This window comes from Heteronotia binoei, chromosome 12 (genome assembly GCF_032191835.1).
Source record: "Heteronotia binoei isolate CCM8104 ecotype False Entrance Well chromosome 12, APGP_CSIRO_Hbin_v1, whole genome shotgun sequence".
Classification (NCBI taxonomy): Eukaryota; Metazoa; Chordata; class Lepidosauria; order Squamata; family Gekkonidae; genus Heteronotia; species Heteronotia binoei.
In genome coordinates, this window is record NC_083234.1 from 68,747,922 (window position 1) to 68,775,482 (window position 27,561).

Genomic DNA, 27,561 nt, shown 5'->3' on the forward strand with positions numbered 1-27,561 from the left:
GTTGCAGCCTGCAAAGACAAGGCAAAAAAGGCAGGGAAATGAAAGAAAAGGGAACTTCACCAGTCTTGAAGCTTCAAACGGTGAGGACAGGAGTGGGGAGGGGGAGAAAAGAGCCCTGGGGGCCTGATTAAAGCCCTGGGCAGGCCGATTCTGGCCCATGGGCCAGATGTCTGACACCCCTGGTGTAAACATTTCCAGGCAACGGTCCGTTTAGGATAAAAAATTCACTGAAATCCCCTTCACACCTGAACTAGACCAAATGAGCCAGCAAAGAAAACCACATGGTCTAGTCTAGGCATAGGAATTAAGATATTATGGGAGAGCCCCATGGTTGTCATGGAGGCCATGAAATGCTAAGTCACACCACTCAGGGGAACCAGGATGACTACTGAAGTTTCAGCAGCCTGGGGGCTATTATTGACACCAAATCCAGCATCATCAAATGCCTCAGGCAGAGAAACTATTAAGCAGCAGGGCAATGCACTGACACTCCAAAATCTGTCATATGTACCCAGTTCTACCTGGTACTTTGCTTGAACAAGTAAGTACCAGGAAAGAAAGCTATCAAAATGACAGACCACACCAACTCCCCCTACATAAACATCAACTCTAGCCTGATTCTGCACTGAGAAACCCAGTGGACAAAGCTGGTCAATAACTCCCACCTCCTTCAATCTCATCTCCAATCAGGTCAGTTCCTGGATGGTAAATGATTTAGCTCAGAGTCCCTGGGCCTTCAGTAACAGCACTTTCAAGTCCAACAGCTGTCTGGCATGATTACTCAGGTCTTGTTGGTTGAAAGATGGACTAGGACAAGGTACAGGTACAACTTGTCTGAGTCTTCTCCCATTACCTGGCAAATTCACTGTCCCAACTCCATGTCTTCCTCTGTCCCCCACTAATCTGACAGTAGAGCCAGACAACCGACCATCGAGTTACACAGTCAAAATGCATGTCAAAAACCATTAACAAAATCCTTAAATAATAGGTGGGATGCTCACCAAAAGATGTGCTTTAGTGAAAGCCACATGCCAGTCACGAAAACTGCTTGTCGCTCTCAGGTCCACCAACCATGTTCAGCAAACTGTGCATAAATCCAAAAATCTGTAAAGTGTACCCAGTTCTACGTAGTAACTTAAAACCGACACTTTGCTTGAACAACTAAGTACCTGGAAAGAGAGCTATCCAAATGACAGGCCACACCTCCTCCCCCTACATAAACACCAACTCTAGCCTGATTCTGCATCAAGAAACCTAGAGAACAAAGCTGCTTAATAACTTCCGCTGCCTCCAACCATATTTGATTGTGATTGGGCAGGTTCTCTGTTGAATTTCTACTACAGCCTTGCCTTGGCTCAATTATTTATTTTATCTTATTCCTTGTGCTGGTTTCCCTGACGACAGCAGTTGAACATGGGTCAGTCGGTCCTGAGAGATAGGTGAGCGCCATTTCGAAGGCGGAGGGTTCCATGTGAACAGCAGTTGAGCATGGGTCAGTAGGTCTCCCTGTCTGATTTTCATTGGCTTTATATTCTGCGGTTTTATGAGAAACTGCTAATAGCTTCCACAAACTATGCTGCCAAGTTTTATTGACTGACTGACCAGGCCATGATAAATTTTCTTTGGCTTTTCCTTGGCTTTATGATCCATCTCAAAAATGTCGGAGCCATTGCTACAAAAAAATCTCTAATCCTAAACTCTTCACAGCTACTTGTAACTTTTTAAAGCTTTAACAAAAGTGCCATAGCATATAATTAAACATGGGGTAACTCTCTTCGGATGGGATCAGACAAGGAATTTGACACAGCTTTGAAAAGGCCAGTGTTCTTAGATGTGTGCCATGGCAATCACACAGCACCTGCCCTGCTTCCAGGAGAGGCATGGGCTGCACACGTGCAGAAGGAACATTCAGACTGCTACTGCATGTGCAGAGCACAAGCATTGCATGCCCCTGCCGTTCAGACTGCCAGGAAACGTACCCTGCATGAGCTTCAGAGTTTTACTACCAAGAAGTTCCCAGTGGCTGTTTAATTCAGTCCCAGTCCATCTTACAAGGAGGTAAGTACAGGCAGGATGCGGGGGGCAGATGTGTACATGTGATCACACCTGTTTAATCTAGAGGGGAGGTGTGGCTAGGTTGGGCCAAATCTCTCATGTGATTGCACCCACTGTCATGACAACAAAGAGCTAACCTCTATCCTTTACCTAAATAAAATCTGTACCTCTATGAAGAATCATCAAGAGGTTCTTACAATAAATGACTGCAGAAAATAATAGATAATGCAATGGAACTTCTAGGTGCCATGGTAACCTGACACCTGGGATTTGTTCAACTTTGTTTGCACTCTTTAAAAAGTTTGCACTCAGGCCATAAAAGTCTCCTTGGGGGTGTTTGCCTAGTTTTGTCTGAGCCTTAAGCAAAGAAATAAATGGTCTGGGACTCTCAAGAGCTACCTGCAATGGTATGAACCTCCTTGATAACTTATTCTGTTTTTTCCAGGTGGTGCTCTACAATCCACCACTACTGTGCCGGCATTTTAAAAATATTATCTGTCATTAATTAATATTCAGCCCTTTTGTAATGTGTGTATGTGTATGTATGTATGTGTTTGGGGGGGGGGGGTGATTTTACTGGTCAAGAAAAAAATGAGAAAAAACAACAGATAGAAAAATGTGTTTGCAAAGCTGAGAGCCATCTACGTTAGAGAGCTTCCCAGATGCTGGCAGACAAGCTCAGGGACTACATCACTTCTGTTTTTCCTAAAGCTCCAAAACATCCTTGGACTTGTCTTCAGTTTGCACTCAGGCCTTAAAAATCTCCTTGGGGGTGTTTGCCTCGTTTTGTCTGAGTTTTCTGTCCACAAATGGAGAAAAAGAATTATACTAAAAGCCGATTCTACAGATGTGCTAAAGCACGTTTTACATTCTGAGCTGATGGAGGAACATCCCAGGAAATAGGGGCTGATATGTAATTCATCCAAAAATTATGAGCTACATAAATTCATATGACCCATTTCAGTGACATCACTCGCTTTCTCATGTGGCAGTTACTCCTGCATATGCAAGAAGGTGAGCAGCCAAATTGAGGTCAAACACATTACTGAGCTGGAATTTGCCACTTGATCTAGCCACATGCTCAGAGCCCGAAAAGCAAGAGGGCCGTCTCTTACTTATCATTAATAGTCCTGTTCCTTTCCCTCTCTGGATTTTTCCATCAAACTGTGATAAATCTGCTAAAGTAACAGAGAGACGGATGGAAGGCATAAGATAATATACGCTTGCTGCATTAACAGACGTTTTTACCCTGAATTTTTATGAAGCCATAAAGTAGCTGGAACCGTTTCAGGTGTGGTCATTTTGTGAGGACCGGGTGCCTTTCCAACAGCGTGTAAATACTTCAGGAACAAAATCAGAGGCATTTATATATGCTTTTCCATCAGCGTAAATTACTCCTGTGAGGAACTGTCATTTGTAGGTAGCGACCATTTAAACAACAAAATAGATGGAGAGACGATGTTAAAGGGCTGCAATTTTTTCAACACCAGCAGAGGTGAAAAAGGATAGGAGGGGTTCATTTCTGTCTTCTCATGTTGGTAGGCCTGAAAAATCCATCTTGTCTCAGCCATTCACAATGATGTGTTATTGTACAGCTCCAAAAAGTGGCTAAAATTTCTGCCCTACGTTATGTAGCTGAAACAGGTGACAGTACTTTTGGATTAAAACATCCCAGGCTCTAAACATTTATTTAACTCCATCTGTTTGCCTACCTTTCCAGCAAGAAGTTCAATGTGAAAGGCCTAGAATTCCCCTGTAGTTCCTCATGCGGGCACTGACTGGATCTGGACCCGTAATGTTCATAAAGGGGATGGATCACATGCTTTCCAACCATGCTCTGGGTCCCTACTAAACTGGCATTTATGCAGCTGAGATTCTGCAGATCCGACATTCTGCACCAGGTATTATATTCCCCATTGATGTGGAATAAATTGCAGACACAATTCAGTCTACAAGGCTTAGTATATTTCACTGTTTACACTGCAACACTTTAAACCAAGTTTTCAAAGTGGTGCGCAATTAAAATCAAGACAGGAAAACAGGAAAAATCTTTCAGCTATTTTATGTTACCCTGGTAAAACATTATCAGTCTCACAGCAGCTGTATGAAATACCAAAATTTCAAAAAAAATCATCCATCCCATACCAAAGTCCCGGAAGATTTTTTAAAAAGTCTTTGCCAGCCTCCAAAAAAAGACTGGTGAAGAAGAAAAACGTGCCTCTAAGGGACAGTGAGTTCTGCCTTGTTGAGGCAACCACTAAAAAGGCCCTGCTTCGGGTGGACGTCAGCTAAGCACTGAACTGAAATGAGATTTGGAGAACATCACTGACAGACCACAAAAAGAGGGAGGGCTGGTTCAGGAGCAGACAGTCCAGAAGTGTACCTTGAAACAGGCAGCCAATTCAATTGCTGAAGCATCAATGTAATACACTCTCTTCTGCACACATTTTATCCTCCTTCAGTCCATATACAAACCCTATTCAGGTTACAACTTCACTAAACTAATAGAAGGGAGAGGAGGAACCATCAATACTACTATGGCTGGATAGGTGCCCATGCTGAGGTTCAATCAGCATGCATTCAGGCTTGGAGATTTTATCTATCCAGAAGCCCATCTTCTGCAGAGCTCTGCTTCCGGCTGACTTCATGGCATAGTCTTGAAATGTGTTACCTTGGTCCAGGGCGGAGTCTGCCACCTGCTGCTCAAGCTGCTTTCTCAAGCGATCATTGGTTTTAATAGATTCTTCAAGCTGGTGCCTCAGCATTCGAATCTCTTGGAGATGCTCCATTAACAGTTCTAAACAGCACAAGAGCAAACATGGCACTTAGACAACTATTTCCTGTCTTGAAAACTACATATAATGCTTCGTTAGTAGCTATTTGTGAATTCCAGTTTTACATTTTGGTGCTCCAAGCTTCTCTCCATTTTATTTTATTTTTTTTTCAAAAAGGATCAAATTAGTTGAGAAAACAAGGTGCTCATGAATGAATCTCTTGACTCCCCCAATCTCCAGGCTCCCAAATTTAGATTGTGGGACTGTGTGCATGTGTATGTGTATGGAGGTGCGGGCTTTAACTCTTTCCTCCTGTACTCTTGTAATCTCAGTTGACTCCTGGGGGGGGGGGGGGCAGGCGGCAGATAGGCACCATGAGATGCATACATTCCCCCTCACTCCCAGAACAGATAGAAGGTCAGAGCCCCTACTGATTGTGAGACTGTTTGGGGCTTCTCTGCCATCAAGTTGCAGTTTACGTATTGCAATCCCATAGGGCTTTCAAGGCAAGAGATGATCAGAGGTGGTTTGCCATTGGCTGCCTCCGTGCAGAAACCCTGGGCTTCCTTAGTGGTCTCCTGTTCAAATACTAACCAGGGCTAAGCTTTCTAGCTTGGGGTACCCAAAGAATAAGAATGATACAGGGCTGAGCTGACTTGACCCCTCCCAGTTATTCATGGAAGGCCATCACCATGTTCCTCATGTGCTTGCAGAGTTTTCCATTCCCACATCATACTTACAACAGCAGGTAGGTTAGGCTGAGAGAGTATGACTGGTATTAGGTCACTTAGCAAGTTTCTTGGTTTAGTGGGGATTTAAACTGACAGCTCTAGGGTCAAAATCCAGAAAACTAGCAGCTTCCCCATGCTGTCTCATAGGTATGCACAAGACTCTCCTTTCTTGGAGGTTTTTAAACAGAGGCTAGATGGCCATCTGACAGCAATGAAGGTCCTGTGAATTTAGGTGGAGGTATTTGTGAGTTTCCTGCATTGTGCAGGGGGTTGGACTAAATGACCCTGGAGGTTCCTTCCAACTCTGATTCTATGATTCTAAGATTGCAGCCTGAGGCTAATTCCTGTTTTCATGGAACTTCTTGCATATTTACATACCCCCAAGGCCTATTTTAAACTGTTTTGGATTTTTAGAAATTTAACACTTGCACATGAAAATTCTTATATTTACCAGTGTCCCTGATAGAATTCGTTCCAGATTAAAACTATGTCTCACACACAATTCTCGTGAAGACAAGATGTTTCCACGAGACCATTTGGTTTAAAAAAGAGAGAAAGAAAAAGTCCAGTAGAAAGCCCGTAAAAGGAAGGGAAAGAAAGGAGGAGAAAACCTTTATAATCATAGGACAGCTCATCCTGCTTATGCACTATTTTTACCTCTGGCCCGTGCGTGCTGGCAACACAACAATGCCACAGAGCAGTCGAAAAGAGCAAGAGCGCAGGAGCACCTTAAAGACTAACAAAATTTGAGGCAGGGCAGGAGCTTCCCTGAGTCACTGCTCACTTCTTCACATACAGCTAGAATCTGAACTTTTGCACAAAAAAGGCCTCCTCTACCAGGTTTATGGAACGTACCTTCAGTCTTTTGTTTGGTAGGCCTACAGGTTTTCCCCCACCTGTTGTACATTTCTGCATCGCTCAGGAGCCCATGGGTTCTCTGCCCATTCTTATTTGGCAGCAAAGCCAGCGGAAAGATGGCTGCTTTATTTTTAATAGTGCTTTCGGAGCGCTGCCTGCTTTCAGCTGAGCTTCTAGCAGAACGGACCAGCAAGCATCAACTGCGCTGAGAGTATATTTCCAGGTCAAGCCTCACTCCCGCTATTAATTATGTAGCATGTGCTAATCCCAAGGAAACTCTACACCCGCCTTTCATACCCTAGAAATCAGGTAATTTAATCATCACTTGCCAATTGTCTGTTCTTCAAGACTTTGTTTTTCTTTTTAAAGATCACCCAGAAGACTGGTTTTAGAAAGAGAGAGAGAGCATAAAAGAACAAAGGTGTGGGATGAAATACTGGCTGTTACACGTGACTTCCTTCTGGTTGGAGAAAAAGAACAGCCTGAAGCTTGGGTGGGGGAGGGAATTGCCCCTCCCCGACCTGGGCAGCAGAGTTCAGGATCGCTCGACAGGAAAGACAGATCTGCCTTTTTTCCACACCTGATGCCAACTTATTTTGCACTCGAGGAAAGCAGCAAACTGTACAAACTTGCACATCAAGCAGAAAACTGTACAAACTTGCACATCAAAGAGTAAAGAGAGCAAAATATGTAGGGAGACGGGAAGAAGGCCTCCTTGGGAGCAAACTCACTTGCTGCCTCTTCTAACATCCATTCCACCCTTTGCAAACCAAGAAAAACTAGGTGGGCTGGATGATGTTTCACAACCAGAAGGAAAATTCACATGTGCCACTGGGAAATATACTCTCAAAGCGCCACAATCCTTGCCAAAGCTGTTGCTAAGAATTTGACCCATAATACTAACATCGTTAAGTCTGTCTGTTTCCTTGATTATTTTAAGATTACATCAGACGAATCCATGTGCACCTTGAATATTAGCGAATGGTTCCAGAAGAAGAATTTTGGAAACGATAGGTGAACTAGCCCACCATTGCATCTATCTGCTATATGGACCTTGATTTATATTTATAGAAAGACTGTATGAGAGCAGTCTTCAAGAATGTAGTCACAGATTTGTATGTATTACGAAATACGTATAACACAAAAAAATTGATTAAACTTTGCATGTTTATACTATATTCAAGGCCTGGTTCTCACATTGCTTAGTTATTCTTTATTATTGTTTCACTCCAATGCCCTTTGTATTTTGTTGAACCTCCCGGAGGGGGCTGGAAATCTGGAACTGACCTGCAGGCTACTCAAATTGCTTCTTTACTATTTATTTAAAGCCTTTATTCCAGTTATCCTGGAGAAAATGGTTGCTTCAGAAGGTGGACTGCAGGGCATTATACCCTAAACCCTACTCTCCCAGCCTCTAAATATCCAGGTATTTCTGAACCCAGAGTTGGCAACCCCAAGTGGAGATGACGTATCCAAAGACCAAAGTAGTTCTATCCAATGTGGGTGAGAGATAGCGAAATTCTGAAGGCATTCTGGATAATAAGAAGCAGTAGTTCAATGAAATCTGAATCATGAGAGGCATCATAAACGTTCAATCCGAAATGACAGGGATTTTCAGTTAGCTCTTTCCTGACCTCCATGATTGTCACTTAATGTTCAGTAGAAACAGTAGTTACCTGGGGGAAACCTGGCTGGCACAACCACCTGCTCTTCCGTCGCCCGCTCTACGTCTTCTTGCTTATGCTCTGGAGAGTTCAACACAGGTGATTTTTTTGCCATCTCAAAGTTGGATATGCTAAATGGAGAAAAAGAGAAATTTTTTTTACTGTCAAATTTCCATACTGCTTAGTGAAAAGAAGGCATTCTTTACCATTTGGGAAAGAAAATTCCCTTGGCTCAAGAAACACAACCCAGCTCTTGACTGTCTCTTCCAAGGGGTATGCTTCCTGACCGCTCGGAGCAGACTGGAAAGAGAAGCAATCTCATCAACCATTCCTGAGTAAGGAATGGAACCAGCATGGCGTAGCGTTTAGACTGCAAGACTAGGGAAACCCAAGTTCAAATCCCTACTCTGCCATGGAAGCTTACTGAGTGACCTTGGGCTTGTCACTTTCTCTCAGCCTAACATACCACATGGGGCTGCTGTGAGGATACAATGGAGGAGGGACAAGGGATGTTGCAAGCTACTGGGATTCTCAGAGGGGAGAAAAGTGTTGTACACATATTTAAGTAAAATAAAACAGAAACACTGCTGATCTAGCAATCGTTAGTTGATGAAATGCTACGTTTCTCATCCTGGTGGAAGTGATCACCCTATCTTTGGGTATGCCAAGGAGATTCCTAAAAGAGGAAAACATCTGGAGAATGCAATAAAACAACCAGGGAAGTAGGGGGCATTCTAATGCTGGTCTCCTCATACATGGCTGAATGCTATAGATCAGGGGTGGCCAACGGTAGCTCTCCAGATGTTTTTTTGCCTACATCTCCCAACAGCCCCAGCCAGCATGGCCAATGGCTGGGGCTGATGGGAGTTGTAGGCAAAAAAACATCTGGAGAGCTACTGTTGGCCACCCCTGCTATAGATTGTATCCTACAAAGACTAACTGTGATGGTCCATTCATCCCTCAGGGGGCAAAGTGAAGTCCCATGGGGCTTAGAGCTGATTGTTATAAGAACATAAGAGAAGCCATGTTGGATCAGGCCAATGGCCCATCTGGTCCAACATTCTGTGTCATACAGTGGCCAAAAAAACAGGTGCCATGAGGAGGTCCATCAGTGGAGCCAGGACACTAGAAGCCCTCCCATTGTTCCATCACGCCCCCCCCCCTCCAGCACCAAGAATAGAGAGCATTACTGCCCCAGACAGAAAGTTCCATCAATAACAGGTGGCTAATAGCCACTGATGGACCTCTGCTCCATACGTTTATCCAATCCCCTCTTGAAGCTCTCTATAAGGAACACTGCAGTTTCTCAACTCCCCTAAACAGACATGCCTGTTGCAGACCATGTGGTCCATTTCAGATCAAGGGTATATCAGAGCCAAATTTTTCATAGCCAGTATTTCTACACAGAAAGGGATGAGGGAAAAAAAGGGGTTTTGGAACTACTTTGCTTGCATCATTTGTTCCTGCACAATGCTACTTTGGGCATTTACTCTGACATGGAAGGGTCTCTCTTCTCATAGCTGTATGTATCATGTATCGTGATATCATAGCGACAAACTCTAAATCAGATCCGGCCATATGATAAAATCATGAAGCCAAATCAAAGCAAAGGCAATGCTTCCTATGCTCATTATAAAGTGGAGAATGTCTTCTACTAAATGGAGACCACACGGGGCAATCTCCCATTGAGAAGGATCTTTCTATTATTTTAATGATATGTTACCCTTAAATACTGAAACTCAAGGTGGCAGATGCACCATTCTCTGGAGCCCTCCCATAGGAGCACAGACCCAATTCAAACCCATTGAGGTTTGTCTTGCAGTCACACCCTGTGATTGTGGCTTATCTGTCATCCTGATCTGCAGTCTGCACTGAGTCTGCAGTCACAGGGCACAGAGGGAACAATCCGTAGCATCCAGGAATGTGCTAAGAGTCCAGGATCACCATGTCCAGTAGGATTCCAAAATGACTGAAAAATGATGGTCAGTAAAAACATAGCTGTGTGGTCGGAGTCTGCTGGCTGACTCTCCATCCCTTTCTACCTCTTTTATTGAAAGTACAAATACTACAATACACCTTGAATTCAAGGACCAGGCTCGGCTTGTCTGTTGGAATCACTATTAGCGAAAACAAACAATGCACTTACCTTTGGGCAAATCCGTAAAGTTTAGTCATTTCATCATCTAATGACTCTCCTGCAAAAAGGGAAAGATGGATGCCCTTCAAAACAATGTCAAGATGATAGATTGCTCTGTTAACTGAAGTCACTTCCATGAACAAAGAGAAAAGGACTGGCAAGGGACCGCCAAAACACAGCTGCTACAAAAGAGGAACTGCTACCCAAAGGGTCATCATCGCAAAAAGAATTACAGGGTCTGAGATCTAAAACTGACCGCAAGGTCGCCCATAAAAGCAATGTACTAAAATAACTCACAGACTTCCATTATAGCAGCACAATGCATGTGGGCGTTCCATGGCAACATCCCTATGAATCTTAATCCTCTTTTCAAGCTTGGTTTTCAGCTCGGACAACCACGGAGGGAAATTTGGAATTGAGGTGGAGTTTCTTCTGGAAGCAATGGTGGGCAACACAGTCACCCCAAAAACGTTCACCTGCCCTGGGTTTAGATGCTTTGAAAGGAGAACAAGATAGTGTATTGGGGACTCACAAGTTCTCTCAGCAGTGATAATAATCCTTTGCCCACGCCCCGGATATCAGCATAAAAGTTCTCCATGAATGACAGAGGACTTGCTTAAGATAAAAAAAACTGCTTAAGAAAATAACTGGGGGGGCGTGGCGTCGCACGCATAGGGAATGGACGCCTGAAAACAGAGCTCCTTACTTACCCCTGCCAAATCCACTTAAGCAAGCGCCCAGCGTTGTTGTTTGTTTTCTTTTTTTTCTTTAATTAGTATGGGAACAGTAGATGGTCAAAAATCCAGATCAAAAAGAAACCCAAGGAACTCTGTTAAAGACTATTTTCCCAAAAAGCCTAAGGCTAAGGCCTCAGGAAAAGCAAGCAGCCCTGCAAGCAAGATGGCGTCGGGAGAAGGGGAAAACACAGCAGCAGACCTAGCTTCATTTCGTTCTGAGGTAATGGAGGCTTTTCAAAAACTGGAAAAAAATATGACTGACAAAATATCTGCCATGATCCAGCCCCTTTCTGCTCAGTTGGAGGGTTTCAAAACGTCCTTAGAGAAGGTGGCAGAGACTGCAGATTCTGCTTTTAACATGGCATGTGCTGTGCAGGAGGACACTCAGTATTTTTATAAAAGAGATGAATGGGCCACTGATAAAATTATTGCACTTGAGAACCAACTGAAAATGGGGAATGTTAAAATTCGCGGGCTCCCCGAGAACTCTGCCTCTCCCTCTGACCTAAAATCTCTTATAGCCTCCTGGCTATCAAAGGCATTGGGTTTTTCTGAATCTGATCTTTGTGCCCTGGAGGCTGCCTATAGAATTGGCCCTTTGCGCACACAGAAAACTTCGTTGCCTAGGGACATTTTAGTCCGTTTCTCTTCTGCCTCAGTTAAATCCAAGCTGCTGCAAAAAGCCCGGGCTATAAATCCACTTCTGCTAGGAGATTACAACATCCAAATTCTACAGGATTTGTCTTCTGAAACCTTGCAAAGGCGGAAAATTTTGAAGCCAATTATTGAAATCCTGAACAGGGAAAACATCAGATATCGATGGGTTGCTTCGTACAAGCTGCAAGTTACTGTACAGGATCGGTCGTTTGTCGCTGGAGGCCTTGACTCAGGCCTAAGCATGCTGAGAGATTTGAATCTTCCTGTTCCCACCGGCCTTATAGAAGCAGTTTCACATGTTCACTCAATAACTTCAGACACTAGATGGCGTCGTGTGCCTATGAACCGTCCTGATCGGCCTGTTTCTCCTAGAAGCTAAACGCTGGAACTGTTGCTATGCAGAAATCTTCCCTTTTTTGTGTGGATTCTTGACGTCCCCCCCTTTTTTTTTTTCCCCCTGACATATAAGCTTTGCCTACTGAACTGCTGACTTATAAGCTTTGCCTACGTGTAACTCTGTCACGGCTTAGAAATATGCTGATGATTGTTTCGTGCCTATGAAGCAATGTTTATATACGAAATTGGGGGGTCCCCCCCCTTTTTTTTTGGTTATTTATATCTTTTGAACACAATGTTATGAATGTGAGGGAGTTATTAATTCAAATCAACTCATTAAAGGAAATCTTCTTGGTTGATTGGGTATGCATGATTGGAAGAATGGGGTGACTTGGAATATATGGTTTGAGTAGGAGCTGGAATGGGGAGGCTGGGTGTTGAGTGAGGGAGTGGGAGAGAGGGAGGGAGAGAGAGTGAGTGAGGGGGGGTAGATCAGAGTGAGAAACTTGAATAGTATGATTAGGGTTTTATATCAATATATTTCTTTCTACTATGAGTTAATGAATTGTCAGGACCTTTTCCCTTCCTGTGTGAATTGTTGAATGGAAATGAATCTGTGAGACAGAGGGTGGGTAGGGAATGTATGTGTGTTTCAGTTTGTGCCTTATGCTACTATGAAGGTTTGGAAACTTGTTTCCCTCACCATCATATCTCCCTACATAGGCTTATAAGTGGCTGAAGGATAGTTGGTGGGGAGTGTTTGGGGAGACCAGTATTTAATAGCGTTCATAGTTCTGTTTAAAGTTTCATTGTATTTTTATCATAGTGTCTTAAGTCTTACAATAACTTTGTGATCGAGATCTGATGCTGTTACACATGGTATATTAGTTTGCCTGTAATTATCTTTAATTCACTAACCTGAGTTGGTAAAAGGCACAGGTTTTATTATATGTGGCTTTCTAGGCATTTTAGCCTTGACTCGATCAGCTTTGTTTGGCCTTTCATTATAAACTTTCTATACATTCGGCTCTGTTATTCTGTTTATAAATTTTATTTTTGCTGGGTTGATAGTGTTAAATATAAGCATTTTTGGCAGAGAGGGAGAATGGAGAACTTCAGTTTTTTTTAATTAGCTCCATTTGGTAGTTGTTGCTAGTTGTGTGGTGTCTTCAGTAACGAAGACTTCCGCTTCAAATTTATCCTTTTAAGTAAATAGTTGTTGTTTTCCCAAGTTTGGGTTAACAGAGTTGGAGGGTGAGTTAGTGGCTAGTGTCTGTTAATGCTAGACCACTGGTGTTGGTTATGGTTTTTTGTTTGTGTTACGGGCAGCATAACTGTATTGAATTATTATGGATTTAGTTGGAAGTTTTTTAAAGCCTTTAATCTGAAATCTGTCCTCATACCTTTGAAATTTGATCTACAGGATTCGCCTCTAGCTATCCTGGTGGCACCTGGGTTCAAAGCTATGAATTGCAATAATTTTGATAACCTTGGTTATTTTCTCTTTCAATTATGGCAGAGTGCCACTTGAAATTTCTATCTCTAAACTGTAATGGGCTAAATAATTTAATTAAGAAAAAACGGGTTGCCTCTGCCATCTCTCATCAGAAACCAGATATAGTTTTTTTGCAAGAAACTCACCTTAAGGGTAACCAGCCCAAGGTCTTCCAGTCAAAATTTTTTGCTCATCAATTTCAAGCTTACGGGTCCTCCAAAGCAAGAGGTGTGGCCATCTTAATAGGTAAATCAGTCCAATTCACTTTTGAAAATTCCTCAATTGACCCTAGGGGTCGGTATATTTTTATCAATGGGGTCTTTAATGGTAGCCCTTATACTCTGGCATCGGTGTATGCTCCAAATGATGGACAAATTGCATTTATTAAAGATACGTTGTCACAACTTCAAACTTTTCATAAAGGGCCCATTATTTTGGGAGGAGATCTCAACTATGTTGTCAATCCTTCTTTAGATAGATCTCAAAAAAGCCTGCTACCTCTATCTGCCAATAAATGGTCTCAATCAAAAGATTCGAATGGCCAAAATGATTTAGCTCAAATCTTTCAATCCTATAATCTGTCAGACATTTGGAGAAGCAGGCATCCAAAAGAAAGAGACTATACCTTCTTTTCTTCTCGTCATCAAACTTATTCCAGAATAGATTTTCTTTTAGTTTCGGATTCTATTTCTAACCTTTTTTTTAAAGTAGACATTGGCCCAATGATTTGGTCTGATCATGCATGGTTGGAAGGTTATATGTCAGGAATCACTGAAAGATCTTTTTCTTTTAATTGGAGATTGGATAGTAAACTTCTGTCTATGAAATCGGTTACAGATTCCATTGAAAAAGACATTAAAGAATTTTTTCAATTCAATACTGAGTGTGGAGTACCTCAGCATATAGTTTGGGACTCGTTTAAAGCTGTAATTCGTGGCAGATTTTTGGCTATTGCCTCTTCGTATAAAAAAGAAAAAGACAAAATTAGATCAGATTTGGTTGCCAACATTACCAAATTGGAAGAGAAATTTAAAAAATTTGGTAGCAAAAAAACTTATTCAAAACTTCTTATAGAAAGGAAAAAATTAGAATCTTTTGACGTCTCCAAGATTCAAAAACAAATGGCTTATATAAAACAAAAATATTGGTTTCGAACTCCTCAATCCCTTAAACTCCTATCATGGAAGGTTAAAAAGAGAATATCCTCAATGGCTATTTCTTCCATTCGTTCTAAATCCGGTACCTTGAAACATTCCACTAAGGATATTGTAAGAGTTTTTAAAAAATACTATTCATCTCTATATTCCTCCCAGCATCCAGCATCAGACCTTATTTCATCTTTTTTAGACACTCACTCAGTTATTAAGCCTGTTTCTCCTGAGGTTAAATCCCTTTTGGACAAACCTTTTACTGCACTTGAAATACAGGAGACTATCAAGTCTATGAAATCCAATAAATCTCCAGGCCGAGATGGCTTTATACCAGAATTTTATAATTTTTTTAATACTTTGTTGGCTCCCATCTTGGCGGACGCCTGTAATCAGTTTGTACAGTCTGGTTCTTTTCCAGCTACTTGGTCACAGGCAAAAATCATTCTTCTTCCAAAGAAAGACAAAGACTTGCTAGACCCTAGTTCATACAGGCCGATATCGCTCCTTAATTGCGATTACAAGATTTTTACAGCAGCCCTGGTGGCTAGGCTTAATACTTTTATAGGGAACTACATTCATCCTGACCAATCGGGCTTTATCCCACACCGTGAGTTAACGGACAATACTAGAATGGTCCTTGATGTTATTCAATACTGCCGGAAATTTAATATTGAGTCTTCCTTTATCTTGTCTATTGATTTTGAAAAAGCCTTTGATTCCGTTGAAGTTCCTTATCTTACAACCTTACTGCAGAAAATGAATTTTGGCCCGAATTTTCTGAAGATAATCCATTCTTTATATAAGTCGCCTTCTGCTATTCTTTCTATTAATAATTTGGATTCTGAAGAATTTAATCTTTTCAGAGGGACGAGGCAAGGTTGCCCCTTGTCTCCTCTGCTTTTTGCAATCGCAATTGAACCTCTTGCTAATGCTATCCGTAATACCAATATTATTGCTGGTATCCCTATTAGAAAGAAACAAATTAAGGTGTCTTTGTTTGCAGATGACCTAGTGCTTTTTGTTACAAAACCTAAGACTTCTTTACCAGCTGTCTTTGATTTATTATCTGTATTTTCTTCTATATCGGGTCTTCGAGTAAACCCATCTAAAACCATTCTTTATCCCATCACAATTTCAGATGCTCTCCAAGATTCCATCTACTCAAATTATCACTTCAAAAAAATGGATAGATATTGGACATATTTGGGGATCAATATACCTTTAAAATTGGGAGATATTTTTAAAGTCAATCATCATTTATTGATTAAGGACATTCTTACTATGCAAAAGAATAAAAATTCTTCACTTATTCCCTGGAATGAAAAAATTCAGATTATTAAATCTTTTATTTTTCCCAAATTTCTGTTTTTATTTCGAGCCATTCCTATTCTTATTCCTGAGGACTTATTTGTGGGTTGGCGTCGTTCGTTCTTAAGATACATTTGGAACAAGGGCTTATCTAGAATAGGGTATGCAACTCTTATTCGTTCTAAATCCTCAGGTGGTCTGGCTCTTCCGGATCTGCATAAATTTTATGAAGCTGCCATTTTAGGAGGCCTTGTCAGATACCATGATGCTGATTTAAATTCAGGCTGGAAGGTCCTAGAAGATACCTATCTAAATAACAAATCGTTTCAATCTACATTATGGGAATTTCCAAAGAAGAGACCTCCTAATATCTCCTCCAACCTTTTCCTTAAAGCCATTTTTCAGATTTGGGACAAACGCCGCCTCTTTTTAGCCCCTCCTATGTCTCCACTATCTCATTTTATGGATGTTTCTTGGTTTCAACCGGGGTTTTTTTACAAGTCTTTTCCAATTTGGAAAAAATATAATCTTTATAGGTTTGTGGATATTTTGTCCAATGGAAAAGTGCTCGACAAAAAATCTTTAGAAGAGAAAACTGGTGGGACAAAAATCCCATGGTTTGAATACTTGCAAATTAACAACTTGGTGACATCACTCTCAAAGAAATACAATTTCAATCGACCTCTTACTTTCTTTGAATCCTTGCTACAATCTCCTTTTTTAAAGCGGAAGGGACTGACTTCATTTATCTATAAGGGTTTGCTAGACATTGATGCTGTTGATTTGTTATCCTATCAAGAAATTTGGCAAAGGAATAGTTCAATTAATTTTCAGGAGGATGTTTGGCAACAAATCTGGTCATCTCCTTCGTTTGTTTCAAAATCATTGAATATACAATTACAAACTCAAAAAATTTTGTTCCGGTGGTATTTAACACCTCAGAGATTAAGCCATATGGCGATAAATCAATCCTCCAAATGTTGGAAAAATTGTGGAGAGGTGGGCACATTTATACACTGCTGGTGGTCTTGCCCGAGGGTGCAGTCGTTTTGGGCAGTAATTGTGGCAAAAATCAAGGATATCACGGGCTATAGTTTACCCTTAAGATTGGAACTCATTTTGCTTGACTGTTGGAAAGGTATTTCTATTACTTCTCTCAATAAATCCCTGATATCCCTTTTACTAGCTGCTGCTAAAATGGTGTTAGCCCAATTTTGGAAATCTCCCAATATTCCTCCAGTTAAAGCCTGGTATGCTAAAATCTGGGAGGTCTATGCTATGGACAAGATAGCAGATAGTTTATGCAATATAAATAATTCAGAAGGTAACGATTCTCTGATGTACAAGTGGCTTCCATTTCTTAAATTTTCTTTTAGTCCTGTAGATCAGATGCGTACATGTATTCCTGGTAGATATTATGACATTATTAATTTGATGTAATTAACATATGGACAGAGTACTTATTTTTTAATTCAGCTGCCAAGTATGTATGTATGTGTGAATGTATGTATGTGTTGTTTTGTTTGTATTTTGTGTATATATATATATTCTGTTTTCTGCTGGTATGCTATGCTTATACACAAAGAATGATTGCAGATACAGTCATTGATTGCTTTATTTGTATGTTTACTAAATTCAATAAAAAAGTTTTTGGACATTAAAAAAAAAAAAAGAAAAAAGAAAATAACTGGAAACTTATAAAAACACTGAGCTTTGAAGGCGGCAAATGCCACAAAGGAGACTTGTGCTGGTCCAGCCTTCTGCTCAAATCCAGTACAAAGTGGAAATGAAACCACATCCCCCAGAATGTAGAGGACAGGCCTCCCTGACACAATTTGGACTCCTCCCCAGTGCAGGAAAGAAGTGCTGCGAAGCCTTTATGAAGCCTGTTAAGTGAGTAGAAAGAACTCCCCACCACAGTCCTAAAAGCATGGTAGGGTCTTGCTTCATGCTGGAGCTTCTGCAGGAAGCGGACGGACGGCAGTTTTCTCTTCCTCCCCCTTCCCCAGTGCCAGAGACGGGGTTGATGACTGGTTGATACACTGTAGATGAACATGAACATATGAAGCTGCCTTATACTGAATCAGACCCTGGGTCCATCAAGGTCAGTATTGTCTACTCAGGCAGTGGCTCTCCAGGGTCTCAAGCTGAAGTTTTTCATGCCTACTTGCCTGGACCCTTTTTAGTTGGTGATGCCAAGGATTGAACCTGGGACCTTCTGCTTACCAAGCAGATGCTCTACCACTGAGCCACCATCCCTCCCCATAATTGCAGGCTATTCTGCCTAATGAAAATCGAGGCTTTAAAAAAAATGTAACCTCCCTCATTAGGAGGGCAAAGGATGTCTAAAGGAGACAACAGAAATCCCATTTGTAAGGAGGTGGCCCCAGGCCCAATCTGTACCTCCTACAAAACCCTCCTGTAAAGTGTTGGGCCAGTGCCGCTCTTCCTTTACAACCTAATTCCTCAGAATTCTTCAACATTCTCCTCGAGCTCTCATTTTATTTTTAACTTGTGATTCAATGCAACCCTGTTGTGCAAAGATATATTGAATTGTCTCAGTTGTCAACAACTTCATTAGTATATATGATACCATCTGCTGATCTGAATGGAAAGGCATTTTAATGTTTATTTGCTGGAGAAACTTATTTGTAATGCAAAGAATTTGATATATGATAATTGAATACACTCAGCCTTTTGAGGATATTGCTAGGACATACTAGCTGTAATATCATTTCGCAAATTGAGCTCCCTTGGTATCAGCAATCCAAACTTCCTCAGACCTTGAATCATTTGCCCTTATCATCAGCCAGTTTCTGTGGACCCAATGGGGCATACTTTGGAGAGTGCATTCTGTCACGCTGCTATGTGATGGGGCCAGGGAGTCCTTCCCCACCACCCCCACTGTTTTGGGCAACCTAAACAGGATTATGCTGCTCTGCAGTAGTGAAGGAAGAAGATGATGATACTGGATTTATATCCTGCCCTATACTCTGAATTTCAGAGTGGTCACAATCTCCTGTACCTCCCCCACCCTCTGCCACACACAACAGACGCCCTGTGAGGTAGGTAGGGCTGAGAGAGATCTTACAGCAGCTGCCCTTTCAAGGGCAACTCCTGCGAGAGCTATGGCTGATCCAAGGCCATTCCAGCAGCTGCAAGTGGAGGAGTGGGGAATCAAACCCGGTTCTCCCAGATAAAGAGTCTGTGCACTTAACCGTTACTGGCTGATACACTGTATATGAACATGAACATATGAAGCTGCCTTATACTGAATCAGACCCTGGGTCCATCAAAGTCAGTATTGTCTTCTCAGACTGGCAGCGGCTCTCCAGGGTCTCAAGCTGAGGTTTTTCATGCCTACTTGCCTGGACCCTTTTTTGGAGATGCCAGGGATTGAACCTGGGACCAAACTGGCCCTCTGGCACCAGCAAGAAGATGAAGGGCCACTGGGAGGAGACACCTCAAGAACATCACAATAAAGGGGAGACACTCCTGACTTCAGTCACTGGACAAAGAACAAGCAACTGCAAGAAGTGCCACCCCACTGCTGTGGGGTGAGGCCAAGGCCCAGCAGTAGAACATCTGCTTAGCATGCAGAAGGTCCCAGGTTCAATTCCCAGCATCTCCATTTATGAGAGACTCTGGAGTGCTGCTGCCAATCTGAACAGACCTTGGTGAACTGATGGTCTGGTTCAGTAAATGGCCACGTCATGTGTCCATGTGCCATATTGCCAGAAAGAAATCTGCTCCAGCTGAATTGCACAGGCGAGAAAGAGCAGAGACTCTCCTGCAACATCACCTTGAAACAATCCCAATCTTTAGGGGGGGGGAGCAGTAGCTTTAACAGGAGATGAGGGGAGAGGAACCAATAAGATTCTATCACATATGTTTGAGCCATTTTGCTGCTCCACAGCAATAATGGAAGAGCCACTTCTCCAAGGTCTGAAGAGGAACAGGGGTGGAAACTAGTCAAAGGGTCAAAATTACTGGTTTAACTAACAAAACAAAACAAAAACCCTGGCCAAATACTGACAAAAACTGACAAATTACTGAAGAATTTAATTTCAGCCTATTGATGAATTAGCATTTTAAAGATAAAACTGAGACATTAAAATTATTATCTGGCTTCCATCATCCCCATCACACACCTTTTTATTGAATTTCTTTTAAAGACAAGACAATGTTTTCATTATTGTACAAAATTTAAGGCAAAAAAACAGTCCCCTTAAAAATAATTGCATACTGGGGGGGGGAGGTTGGAATGTTTCCTCCAACATGCAGTAATGAAAACAATGAAATACTGACTTTTCTGATCATTTTTTTAAAATCGACAAATTAATGACCAAGATGAAAAAAACTGACTTTTACTGATTTTTCTAACCATTTTCCATCCCTGCAGGACTCTCAGGGACAGAAAAAAAAAGATGCAAAGGAAAGCAAAGCATTAAAAAAGGTGAAGAATAATAAGTAGTGGAAGCTAAAGGCAACCCTCTCTTCAAAACATGATCTGGGGGAAATGAAGTATTTCCGCCTTCCCTGGATGCACTAACTGGCTTCCAAGACAGGGCCCGTTTTCATCCACAGGAGCTGTCTTTCTGCCACCAAAGAAAGGGGAGAAAGACAGGAGACTAATGCAAGGACTGCTATAGAGAGCACCACCAGTTCAGTCTGGGAAGACGGGGGAAAGGAGTCACCTCATGGCTCAAGCAACATGCGCAGAAGAGGCAGCCAGGAATGTGCGAATCTCACTGAAATGCATAATTAAGAAGAGGCCGCAGATACTCACCGTGCAAGCACTGCTTCTCCAGCCTCTCAAACAGCTGGACGCTTTGATTGAGCTGCTCGCGGAAACCCTCGGCAACATAGTAATCCACTTCGCTGGCCTGCAGGAGCTCCTCAAACGCTTTGATCAGGTTGGTCAGGTGTTGGCGGTAAGTCACACAGACACTGCGATTGGCTTGAATTTCCTGGCTCTGGCTGGAAGGCTCATGTGCCAGGGAAAAGATGGGAGTGTCACACCTGAGAGGAATCAAGTAGGAAAAAGAAGTTTTCAAGCTTCGCTTGAAGTTGATTCTAATTCCATTTGGAGGCTAGAATTAGGTCCCCAACCTTTTTGAGAGTGCAGCAAGAGGCAGAGCCAGCCATAACATGCCTGTTGCAGCTTAACTTCAGTTAGATAGTGAAGGTCCTTGTGCTGTGGTAGCAGCTCCTGGCCAAAGCAGCCTTTAAAAAAATCTGGACAGCCAATCCAATTGTCAAAGGCCAATCAGAAGCCTTCCAGGGCAGCCCCCAGTCCCCTTCTCAAAACACCTGGCAGGCATCAGGAATGGTGGAGGCAGGCGCCCTAGTGCCCATGGCCTCCATGTTGAGGACCCCTGATTTATACTATAAGGGAGCAACATGGCTGAGATCCAAAGGCAGGCTTCACGAGTGAAAAGTACTTCCACTCAAACAAGGAAATCTTTGATTCACCCTCTCTTGCCGCTCCTCTTGCCAACTAAAAAGTCCCTGCATTTGAGAAGAGGGTACTAGGACTGCAGAAGACAACTTCCTTGAGTGAACCCAAGGCCGTCTCCACATGCGTAATGCAATATTTGGATCCAAATCAAAGTCTTGCCCTTTTGTTTTAAAGTCATGGCTGAAAGATCTCTAAATTCCATAAAAGCCAAACATCTCTTTTTTAAAAAAGATATATTATCCAGAGTCTAGAATTTGCATATTTAGACTTCTTTGCTGCAGAATTAGGAGCTTTGTTTTGTTTAAACAGAGAATAAGCAGCTTGGCGACATTTTTTTAAAATGTGAAGATAAGCCAAGCAGAAGAGACCAGTCTGCTCTGGAGAGCAACCCAAACTGCTTGTTAGAAGGTAGAGAGGAATAAATTGCAGCAGGAAGGGATGTGGTAGGGGAGAGAACTCCCAGAGACCATCACAGTGGAAGGATCTGAAAGACTGCAATTTGCAGCATAGTGGATGGAAGAGGGAAACGATACTGTCCCATGTTCCATGGGTTATGTGCCCATCATGACATCAATATATCTAATTCTCAATGTGACCAAATCTGTGGATACTTAAATCTGGATACTGTAGCTAAAAATAAACAACACAGCTCTTTCTAAAAACCTAAGGAGAGCCCCAAGTTAGTAGAAAGATCTGAAATCTAAAAATGAATACATTGGGAAGTTAAAAAACCCAAATATTGGAAGCAGTGCCTGTACCTTTGAGAAAGAAGATCTCAGTGGCCACTGTAGAGATTTATCGGGCACCACAACAGTATTGCCATTCTTCAAGCCTTGTTTTCTGACAGTAAAAGGGAAGGGAGCAGAGATCTTTCCAGAGTTGTTTTGGCCTTTGAGAGAAGACTTGTTGGAAAAAACAGGTTGCTTACCTGTAACTGATGATCTTCGAGTGGTCATCTGTACAGTCACACACATGGGTCTTGCCTTCGGCAAGAGATCCATACCTCGGAGACTCCAATAGCTCGCTAAGAGCGTCTTTTTGGTGCGACTTCCGTTTTGCTCTGGGGAGCAGGCATCGACTGCGCATGCCCGGAGCAACCGGAAGACGCCCCTCCCACTCAGTTTCTTCCAGCCGCTACTGACAGAGTAAAGTAATATGTAACCAGGAAGAGCCAGCAGAGGGGGAAGGCTGGGTGGGTGGGTGTGACTACACAGATGACCACTCGAAGATCATCAGTTACAGGTAAGCAACCTGTTTTTCTTCATCGTGGTCTCTGTGCAGTCCCACAAATGGGTGATTAGTAAGCTGAAAAAGAAGAAAAGGAGGTGGGTGCTGGCACATTTGCATACTCACATTTTCAGCAGGCACTCACCTAAGGTTATATCAGCGGAAGATGGATTTGAGGACAGCTTGACCAAGGGAGGCGTCCCGCCTAGCACAAACGTCCAAGGAGTAATGGGAGACGAACTGAAACCGAGAGGACCAGGATGCAGTGGTGCAGATATCCTCCAGGGTGACACCCTCAAGGAACATTGCTGAGGTCAAAATGGCTCTGGTCGAGTGAGCTCTGAGACCTTCAAGTAAGGGTTGTTTGGCAATCTCGTAACACAGCCGAATGGCATTGGCTACCCACTTGGACAGTCTCTGGGTAGATATTCTAGATCCTCTATGCGAGTTTCCGTAGACCACAAATAGATTAGGGTCCTTACGGAAGGGCTGTGTGCGAAAGAGATAAAATGCTAGAGCATGCTTAATGTCCAGTGCGTGCAGTGCCCCTTGGCCTGAGTCTTTAGGATCAGGAATAAATGTTGGTAGTGAGGTAAAGCCGGAAAGGTGGAAGGTGGACACCACCTTAGGTAGGAAAGCCAGGTCCGCCCTAAGGACCACCTTATTGTTGTGGAATACCGTGTAAGGCAGGTTGGAGCGGAAGGCACAGAGATTGCTAGCTCGTTTGCCTGATTTGAGTGCAACGAGGAGAGCGGTCTTCCAGGAGACAAGATGCATGGTCACGGAGGCTAAGGGCTCGAAGGGTGGCCTCATGAGTTGGGAAAGAACCAACGACAGACTCCAGGCTGGTATAAGTGGTTTTAATGGGATGGGGGGTGCAGGTGAAGCATTCCCTTGAGGAAGGATTTCGACAGACGGTGTGAGAAAACAGTCTGGCCCTCTACGGCACATGGAAGGCAGAGATAGCTGACATATGAACCTTTAGAGAAGAGTAGTTGAGGCCAGAGGCCTGCAAGGATAGCAGGTACTGTAGGACTATTGGAAGTGGTGAAGTCTTAGGGTCGAGCTGGAGGGACTTTGCATAGGTACAGTACCATTTCCATTTGAAAGAATAAGAACGTCTAGTTGAGGGTTTTCTTGCATTAAGAATCACATGCTCCACCTCAGGTGGCAGGGTTAAGGGTGAATTCTCCATGCTGTGAGTCGTAGGATCTGAGGATTGTGGTGCCACACCTGAGCCTGATGTTGTGTCAGAAGATCAGCTGCTAGAAGTAAGCATCGGTAAGTGTGATGCGACAGATGAAGGAGGCTCATGAACCACGGTTGGCGTGGCCACCAGGGTGTTATCATGATGCAGTCTGTCCCGTCCCGAATGATCTTGAGAATGGTTTGAGATATTAGCGGGACTGGGGGAGAAATGTAATGAAGGGGTCCCACCCAGGTGTGAAGGAACGCATCGTTGTTGCCCCGGTCGCATTTTGCATTGGTTGAAGATGCAGAGACATCTACTTGAGGTGTGCCGAATACATTGAAAATGCGCCGGAGGTAGAGCGGATTTAGGGACCACTTGTGGTCATCCAAGCGAAATCTGCTGAGAGAAACTGCCAGTGTGTTCTCCACCCCTGGAAGGTGAACGGCAGTTCTTGATACACCAGTCCCAAAGGGTCACGGCCAGGCAGCAGAGTCTGGAGGATCTGGTCCCTTCTTGTTTCTTCACGTAGAACACTGTGGCCATATTGTCCATGGTGACCTGTACATGCCTGCCCGCTAGCGCCGGGAGGAAGGACTGAAGGGATCTGTGCACGGCAATAAGCTCTAGGCAGCTGATATGGAAACATCTTTCTGCTAGGGTCCAGCGGCCTCTGACAGTCTTGTTCTCGAGGTGGGCTCCCCAACCCCACAACGAGGCATTCGTTGTCACCACGGCTGAGGGAGAGGGAAGTATGAAGGGTGCTCCCTGTAGCAGATTGATTAGGTTGGTCCACCACAGGAGGGATAGCAGGACTCCCTGGGGTGCTGTCAGCATGGTGGATTGTGGTTTTGTGTAAGGATGAAAAGCATCTATGAACCAGAGTTGAAGCGGTCGCATTCGAAGCCTTGCAAAGCGGATCACAGAGGTGGTCGCAGCCATGAGGTCTAAAAGGCGCTGAAATATGAATGCAGGCTGTGTTGGAGTGCATAAGAGTGAGGTCGCAAGGGACTGGATTGTAAGGGTGCGGTCCTGAGGGAGGAAAACCAAGTGAGAAATCGTGCATAGGCGAGCGCTTATAAATTGAATGTCCTGTGTCGGAGTAAGGTGGGACTTGGCGAGGTTCACCCGGGAACCTTAGGAGTCCAGAAGGGCATGGGTGGTGCAGAGGTCTTTCTCTAGTTGGTGAGGAGAAGTGGCGATTATGAGCCAATCATCTATGTATGGGAAGACGGAGATGTTGCAGAGACGAAGAGCTGCTGCCACCACTGCCATGCATTTCGAGAATACTCATGGACTTGTTGAGGGCCCGATATTGAAAGTGTTGATGACCTATGGCGAGGCGCAGGAAACGCCAATGCTGAGGTCTAATGGTTAGGTGAAAGTAGGCGTCCTGAAGGTCCAGGGATGCCATCCAGGTGCCCTTGGGGATTAGAGGGAGGATCGACTGGATAAAAATCAGTCTGACTTTTTGTAGATTATTTGTTTGTTTAATCTTCTCCGGTCCAAAATGGGGCGCTTGCTTCCATCCTGTTTCGGAACTAGGAAATACCTTGAATAGAAACCTGTCCCTTGATGGTGGGGTGGAACAGGCTCTATTGCACCCTTGAGGAGAAAATCTTGAATTTCCTAGTGCAGCTGTGGGGGTGAAGGGGTGGTGATGAAGTGGTGGCAGCGGGGGTGGGGGGCAAAGTGAACTCTATGGCGTAGCCAATTCGAATTATGGTGAGTACCCAGGAGTCTGTGGTGATGTTTTGCCAAGTTCTCAGGAAGGGATGCTGTCTTTTTTGGGGGTGTTGTTGGTCTGCATTGTACTGTGTATTTGGTCATGGACCGTAATAAAGCAAATTGAATTGAATTTTATATTGAGCTGTTGAGAGGGGGAGTCAAAGAAACTGTTTGGAGGGAGGTGTAGATTTCTTAGATGGTTGAGTGTGGGATTTTTGATGAAAGGGTTGTTGGACTGGGGGGCCCTTCTCTTCCAGTACTCTTGTTGTTTTGGAGAGCGCTGCCGCTTTAGGTAGGAGGGTCTCTAGGTTCTGGGTCGTTTGGGTTGTGCAAGTGGTTAAGTGACACCCAAACGCTTAGCCCGTTTTCGACCGTCATCCACCAAAGTGAGCATCTCATCGGTAGACGCATGGAACAGGACCTGGCTATCGAAAGGGAGGTCTTCATTTTTTTGTTTGATGTCAGGTTGCAAGTTAGTTGACCAGAGCCAAGCATGGCGTCTCAGAGTGACAGAAGAGGTGAATATCCTTGAAGAGCAGGATACAGCATGTCAGATGGAGTTTATCTGCTGCTTACTGACTCTTGAGAGCTCAGCTACAAGGTTTAAGGCCACCTGCTGGGAGGCGTCAGGTAGAGCCGGGATCAGTGGTGTAAACTGGTTGGCTAGGTTGTAGGTATACGAAGAAGTATGCCAGATAATTGTTTATCTTGGAGTTGGTGGCAGCCAGGGAGTAGATTTTGCGCGCTATCGTTTACAGTTTGTGGCCTTCGCAATCTGGAGGGGTTGGATGTCTGGAGAGTTTTGCCTTTGAAGCCGAGTGAACTATTATCAAACTCAGTGCTGGATGGGATGCAAGAAACTTTGACTCCAGGTCATGTATTCTGTAGAGAGACTCAAAACTTTTTAAAGTTGGAGGCACAGAGGCAGGCTTGTCCCAGGCTTCTCGTACCCCCTCAAGGTGCAGAGGCAACATGGGAAGAAGTGACCCTGCAGACAGGTCTGACTGGACCAGGTCATGGACTACGTCTGATATCTTTGGAGAGTCTGATGGAAGTGTGATGTTGAGGGACTCCGCCATGGTTGCAATCAGGTTAAGGTAGGCCTTGGAGCCATCTGAGGGAGAGAGGCAGCTTGGTTTCATGGTGTCTGAGTCAGGCGAGCCGGGTGACAGTGGTTGCTTTGAGTTTGAGCAAGACGCGTGGGCCTCATCCAAGTCTTGAGTCGTTTGGGTTCCGAGACGGTGTGTCTGGATTGGAAGGGTCTGCTTCAGCCTCTGTTGTAGGGCGAGTTGGAGCCGATGAGACCACAGGAGACCTGGGTGGCAGTGGGCCAGCGGTAGAGGTCGAGGCTGTGGCTGTGGTAGCAGTAACTGGGAGCTGATGCTGGCGTGGGTGTGTGTCCTGGGTAGGGAGCTGTGGATGTTCTAGGATTCGAGGATGAACATTTCGAAGTCTCGACGATGAACGGATTTGAAGCCTCAGGTTCGATAGTAGGTTGTATCATAGTCACGGATCCAATCATAAGGATCACAGTACCGAGAGTGTCTGTATCCGTCATCGGAGGACAATGGGGAATAACGTCTGAGGGTCCTACGAGTTCGAGGGGATGGTGATCGGGATTCAAAGGAGTAATCGCCTCATTGGCCGTGATGATGGTACTCTCTGTAATCTCGCTACCAGTCTCTATAGGCAGGTGAGCGGGAGCAGGACACATCACGTTCATGTCTGTAGGGCTGACAGAAGACCTGTGTCGACAACTCTGTACAGTGGAGAAACCCCGACATCTTTGAAGGCCTCAGTGCGGAGAAGGTTGCAAGGTTGAACCTGGGGCTCTGATTCAAGAATGTCCAGAGGCACAGCGCTGTGAACCAATAGTGACCTGGAGGCTATAGGAATAATATCCAGAGGGGTAGTTGATGGGATCTGTGGCATGTCCGAGATGACGTCAGTCGGAATCGAAAGCTCGGGTGGTAGGAAGAGTTGTGTCACCAGTGTCGAAGTCGATGTTTGGAACAGTTTCAAGAGCTGGGTTGAGGTCGAGGCCAAGGACGAC

The 27,561-nt window shown here is 43.8% G+C and overlaps 1 protein-coding gene across 1 annotated transcript in view; it reads right to left on the bottom strand.

Moving 5' to 3' along the window:
• CDK5RAP2 (CDK5 regulatory subunit associated protein 2) overlaps positions 1-27,561 on the bottom strand; it is a 190,150-nt gene that overhangs the window by 36,858 nt on the left and 125,731 nt on the right. The window contains exons 19-22 of the mRNA XM_060250867.1: positions 20,693-20,925; positions 10,229-10,277; positions 8,095-8,213; positions 4,727-4,852 (exon numbers count right to left, since the gene is read on the bottom strand). Coding sequence (XP_060106850.1) covers positions 4,727-4,852; positions 8,095-8,213; positions 10,229-10,277; positions 20,693-20,925 — 527 coding nt within the window. The remainder of the gene's footprint in view (positions 1-4,726; positions 4,853-8,094; positions 8,214-10,228; positions 10,278-20,692; positions 20,926-27,561) is intronic.